General features: G+C 29.9%; 1 protein-coding gene across 1 annotated transcript in view; it reads left to right on the forward strand.

The window, feature by feature from the left end:
• Window positions 1-4318, forward strand: part of LOC143912669 (adipokinetic hormone/corazonin-related peptide receptor variant I-like) — an 82650-nt gene extending 78332 nt beyond the window's left edge. Inside the window, exons 4-5 of the mRNA XM_077431965.1 lie at window positions 116-269; window positions 4111-4318. Of these exons, the coding sequence (XP_077288091.1) occupies window positions 116-269; window positions 4111-4318 (362 nt within the window). The remainder of the gene's footprint in view (window positions 1-115; window positions 270-4110) is intronic.
• The last annotated feature ends 2110 nt before the right edge of the window (window positions 4319-6428 follow it).

Raw genomic sequence — 6428 nt, forward strand, 5'->3', positions numbered from 1 at the left:
GTGATTATTTCAACATCAAAATATTGCTATTTTGTGAATTTTTATAGAATTAATTATAAATATGTATTATTTATAATTAATTCTTTGATAATTATTTTTTATCCGTTTGTTCAAGATTTGACGTTTCAATCTAAAGGCAGCCGAATGCACTTGAGAAGATCGGACATTAGAAACATAGAACGAGCCCGAAGCAGGACATTGCGAATGACGGTCACTATAGTTTCAGTATTCGTTTGGTGTTGGATGCCCTATACTGTCATGACATTGTGGTGAGTACTTCGAATTCTTAATATTATATATTATATATGGTTTGAATATTACGGAACGATAATGGAAATCCAAGATGATTAGAACCGTGTTATGGTTTGTATACTCAAAACGAAGTTATCCGTCAAAGCGATTACGTAATATTGTATTATATGTTCAACTGGTTCAGGAAATTTGCAATTGGGTGCACAAAATACGTGTGCACGCTCATAGTACATAATATGTACATAAGTATGAATATGTACATAAGTATCGATGAATATGTACATAAGTATCGATGTGTTGACCTGGTTTACATATTCATATCCATATGTGTACATTGGGCCGAAGACGATAAACTTAATGTTAAGGGGGACCACTAGTGTAACCGCGTGAAAAATAGGTGATTTTTGGGAATTAAAAAAAAACCTACTGGATGGAATGTTTTATCATTTTATGGATATATTTGTAGATGTATATAATAAATTTTTTAGACAAAAAAATTGAAAATTCGGTGAGTTATCCGTAATCTCCCAAGGCTCCAAGAAAAAAAGTACCTCCACTGCTGCAGTGATAGCGACCTTCACAGTGCTTGAAATCAAAAAATTCAAAAAGTTTATTAAACTAGAAAATATTTACCGTACCATGAACCTCGATCAAAAAAAATTTGAAATTTAACAAAATGGCGAAGTTATGGTTATAAATCAAGAAATAAGAAAGGAGTCATGTTTATAAATCAAGAAATATCATACCTACTGCTAATCTGCAATTCCAGGCCCATACAATGTACCTTCCTCTTCTTCGAAAGACACCTGTTGGGCTGCTAAAGGTTTTCTTCGAGCTGATCGGCCCTCTTTCGAAGCAGCCTGTTGACGATGATCTACTATTGTCATCGGCACAATCGTTTGCTGCAGGTCCAACTATTATTCCCATCATACGTGAACATTTTTAAAATAGAATAATAGCCGTCATTGAATATTGAAGTAGCAAAATAATTGGATAATTCTATAGTTTTGAGACCACTGGAGTTTATTAATTAATTTGATAGTTAATTTTTGTGTATCCTTGCTTTTTCCTCCTAAGGTCTTATAAACGTTCTTCAAACTACGGCATCGTGATCCCATTATTTTAGAGCACTCAAGTTTTTGTATTGGAACATCATATGGATTCAAATCCAACAATCCTTTGTAAGTGGCACTATCACCATCGCCAATATACCGCGCATATTTCGCTGTAACTCAAAAACTATTCGCGATATGCACTTGAAATTTTGGTATGTTATTTTAAAAGGTAAAGCCTATCGAAATATGCAAAAGATTTTTTCAGAATGTCACACTAGTGGTCCCCCTTAAATGAAATTTTTTATCTAGATATTTTAAACAATGTTCCATACCTCTGATTGATGTATCTCGATAAAAATCGCAAAAAAACGTGGATTTTTTTCGTATACCTATATATTTATTTTTTTTGGATTGGTTTTGATTTTTTTTACTCTTTAAATAAAAATAAATGATTTAAAGTCACCTTATGAAGTTTAATTATATCGATCATGATTTGTTTTGATTTATTAATGAGAATCCAAAGTCGCCGTTTTGCCAAAAACTTCTATACAAAGCGTACATACTTCGCTTTCATACAACGGCCATTTCTATGGAGGTGCGGTCTTTTCAGAAAATCGTAGTTTTTTTGATATTCCCATCATTATTTTGAAAATAATAATCGTTGAAAGCCTTCTTGGGTATTCACTTTCAATTTAAACCTAAAAACGCCAAAGGAGGCAAAAATAACATTACCGAAAGGAAAGAGAAAAATGACCGAGTTTTCACTAGGAGACTTGTATTAATCCAGGGTTTCCCAAACTATGTATGTTCCATGGAACAACAGTGTTCCACTGAACTTGAATAGGTGTTCCGCGACAATTTGGAAAGGATTTATACACTGCAACAGATTTAAAGATCTTCTAGTTCATATTGAAAGGCGAGTGATGATCAATCTCCACTGATGTTTATGACGTCAAGTATCTAAGGTATAGGCGGAGGACAATCTTCTATCATACCATGCTCATGAAAGAGTATGTACGGTGTATATTGTTTTACCTGACCGGATAACAAATAAATTCCACAAATTTAAAAGATGTTATGGATGAAGCCGTCAAAGTGATTAACTATGTAAAATCAAGACCACTTAAATCCAGATTATTTAAAATTTTGTGCGATGAATGGGTAGTGGACACAAAGCACTTTTATTACATACTGAAGTGAGATGGCTATCCAGAAGAAAAGCACTATTTATACTTTATGAACTTCGAAGTGAGTTATTGGTCTTCTTGAAGGCACAAAATAATTCAAGACACAATTTTGTTGAAGTTTTAACAAATCCTTCACGGTTGATAAAACTTGCATATCTGACAGATAGTGCAATTATTTTAACTTATCATTACAAGGGAATAGTATTAAAATTTTTAAATACAAGAGATAAAATTGCATATTTTGATAAAAAAAAATACAATTTTGGATTTCATCAGTTAAATCTAATAATTTTGATTGTTTTACTGTCTTACATGAATGCTTGAATGAATTAAATTTTAAAATACATGAAGAAGTTTTCAAATTAATTTTAGAACACCTACATAACTTGAAAGCAACTCTTTTGCAATATTTTAAAAAAACTAGTAAGGACGATTCCTGGTTTCAGAATCCATTTTCCGTGACAGCTAAATCAGTAGGCTCAAGCGCAAGTGACTGAAAATCTAATTGATTTAATTAGTGATTCTGATCTGAAACAAAAATACAAAGATCAGCCTTTAAATGATTTCTGGTTGAGTTTGTCACAAGAGTAACCCAATTTGTCAAAACAAGCTATTATTTTTCTACTTCCTTTTTTTACAACCTATTTATGCAAAGCGGGATTTTCTTAATATGCTGCAACGAAGTCGAAGTGCTTGATGCCACACCAGATATTAGAATGTAATTTACCAATATTGTGTCTGATATCAAGAAGATACATTGAAGACGAAAATAACTAGAGGTGACTCAATCGAAGTCTTTAAAATACTAAATAATCACTATAATTGTCATATGTCTAATCTTATTACATTCAACGTAAACACTCACCTCAGATGTCACTCACTTAGAATCCAAAAAGAGAAATCTAATAAATTGATCAGACATTCCTTCTTTTCAAACAGAGTGGTTTCAGTTTGGAATAGTCTTCCCAATGATATGGTAACCTCTGATAACTTAAATATTTTTAAGAATAGGCTTGATATTTTTTTTAAACTACAGGATTTCTGTAATTCTTCTTTCCCAAAATCATATTTCTGTTTTTTTTTTATGTTAACTTTTTTTGCTCTCTTATTTTTATTTTAATATTGTCTTTTTATTGTATTTTATTTTTCTCATTTAATTTGCAAATATGAATAATTTGATAAAATATGTATGTATGATCAAACCCCTTGGGTCTATCGGCTTTGCCACCTCCCCCAAGTATATTAAATAAATAAATATGCAATTCATGGACTCAAAATCATCACAGGCATTAAGTGCTTTATTTATTCATATTTTTTTGTTTATATTATATTATAGTTTTATATTTAAAAATAATTACTAAATAAATAATTTGTTTTAGTGCCATTTTTTTTTAATTTTTACTAGTAGGAATTACCCAACCTAAAAAATAAGCTAAGTGTTTCGTTAAAATTTCCGGGTTTGCGAAGTGTTACATTGCAGAAAAAGTTTGGGAAACCCTGTATTAATCAAACGTATACGGCATAGTATTACGCGATATTTTATAAATTATTTGATTGTTTTACAAATACTTTTTGTTATTGTTTTACAAATTTTCAATTAAATCAAATCTTACTAGGTACATGTTCGATCGGGAGAGCGCCATGAAGGTGGACAACAGAATACAGGACTACCTTTTTTTGATGGCCGTATCAAACTCATGTATGAACCCTCTAGTCTACGGTTCTTACGCCATGAATTTCCGCAGAGAGTGTGCCAGATGCTGCGGCTGTTTGTTACCTAAGCAGCTAGACCGGAAATCGACAGGTTTGTCAACAATTTCCTAATTATCAGTAGGCCTGTGTATATACATAGGTATACATAAGCCTGTGTATGAACATATATCAATGTGAAGTTTTGCAGAGAAATATACCGAGGAATTTACGTCGTTATGACTTCGTATAAGGGTGCGAATTAATCCGTAATACTATAGATCCATAAAATTAACAGGCGGATGGAAATGGTTGAGTTTTAAGTGGGTCTGTAGTTTGTGATTGTGTATGTACACATAGGGAAGGGTTCTTCCCAATTTAATCAACTCGATCGGAATGTATTCCGGATATGTTGAACGCCAGGAAAATGTGTCGAAGATTTGCTTTTTCCGTTTTCGATTTACTTATTCCGCAAGATGTTATATTTTTAGCGTTGATTGTGTGAAGTATATATTGTATGTATGTATACCAGAATAAATTGGATACGACGTCATTTTCTCAGCAGGCGAGGGATTTGTAGGATATTTTGGGTGTCTGAAATCGATATCATAATATTCCGATAAGTATGTATATCTTGTTAGACGTTTACATTTACTTTTTGAAATATTATAATATCGAGACAAGCATTTTTTTTATTAAAATTTATCACGACGCTAAACTTTGCATCCATTTCAATTTTGAAGTTTGAGAAATCCCCTTGGGGGGGCAATCTTATCAAGATAAAGTAACGGATGGGTTTCGGGAAAATCGAAAAGAAATTTGTGGAATCTGTAAATTAATATTCGAAGATTTTCTTTGTATATAAAACATAGACGATTTAAGATTTGTATTTACGTATACGATTAAAATGCATTTGAAAAAAAAAGCTTTCTACTCTAAATTCAAATATTAACATCAATTGATTTTCACGTAGAGTTTGTTTATGTTTGCATATAATGTACACACACGTATACGAAAATTGATTTATGCATTGAATTTACGTAAATATAATGTAGAAGATTACGATGTTTTTAAAATTAGCTTATTAAATAGGTCGATGGGTTATTCCACCTCTCAAGATATAAAATAAAAACATAGATAAAGTAAAAAATAAATGAAGAAATATATAATTTGGTAATTAATAACGTTCGGAAACAAATTATGGGAAGTAATTTATTCATGTCACATTCACAAAGATACTTAAATTAATGATAAATATAATATATAATTTAAAAAACAAGATTTAAATATTATATAGCGGAGGAGAGTGATATTATTTGAATAATCATATTATATTCAATACATTATGTTTAAGTAAGTAGCTTTCGTCTGATGGAGGCATTCAAATTAACATATTTTTGACTCCAGTTTGTAAAATAAAATATACTAATATAATTTAAGATTTGATGAAAATAAAGGAAGCTTTAAAAATAATTTAGAATCTGTCAAATTCTTCGGAAAAGAATGTGTAATATATGTATCTACTCACATATAAAATTCTGTAAAAGTATGTTATATTAAAATTTACATTGAGATGTTTGTATGTTTTTTGTAGAATAAATTTCAAATTTTTTTTTATTAATTTATAAAGAACATCTCGACACATTTTTGATCATTCTATATGTAATATTTTAATTTTGCTATCGGTTTCAGCATTTTTTTGATTAAAAAAGCTTCCATTTTTTAGATCGTTGTACAATATAACTGAAAATCTCCTAATCCTCAAATTTAAATTATTAAAATTAACATTGCGAAGTTTTTTCTAGCAATTTTTGTAAATTGTGCTTTTTAAGTATTTATTATAATATAATTCTTTCAGATTACATTTCGTTTGACAAGTTGAAAATATATTATGATTTACATATTTTTTTTCGCAATATAAAAAAAATTGTTTGAAATTTTTAACTTGGGAGGTATCACGAAGATTATTTTGAGAGAGTATACATTATACAAACATATGTACATATGTTGATATACATAAATATATACATATACGTAGATGGAACTTGCACACGATGATTTAAAATAGTTGATAGAAGATATGTATGTACATATATATATATGTATATATGTCCATAATATGGATGTACATATAATATATCATATACATACATAGCTATTTAAGCATAAAGTTCAGTGCACGTTGATCCAAGTTTATGCAAAAAAAACATTAAGAATAGAAAATGTTTTAATTTTTTTTCTTTCA

The sequence above is a fragment of the Arctopsyche grandis genome, chromosome 6 (assembly GCF_051622035.1).
Source record: "Arctopsyche grandis isolate Sample6627 chromosome 6, ASM5162203v2, whole genome shotgun sequence".
NCBI lineage: Eukaryota > Metazoa > Arthropoda > Insecta > Trichoptera > Hydropsychidae > Arctopsyche > Arctopsyche grandis.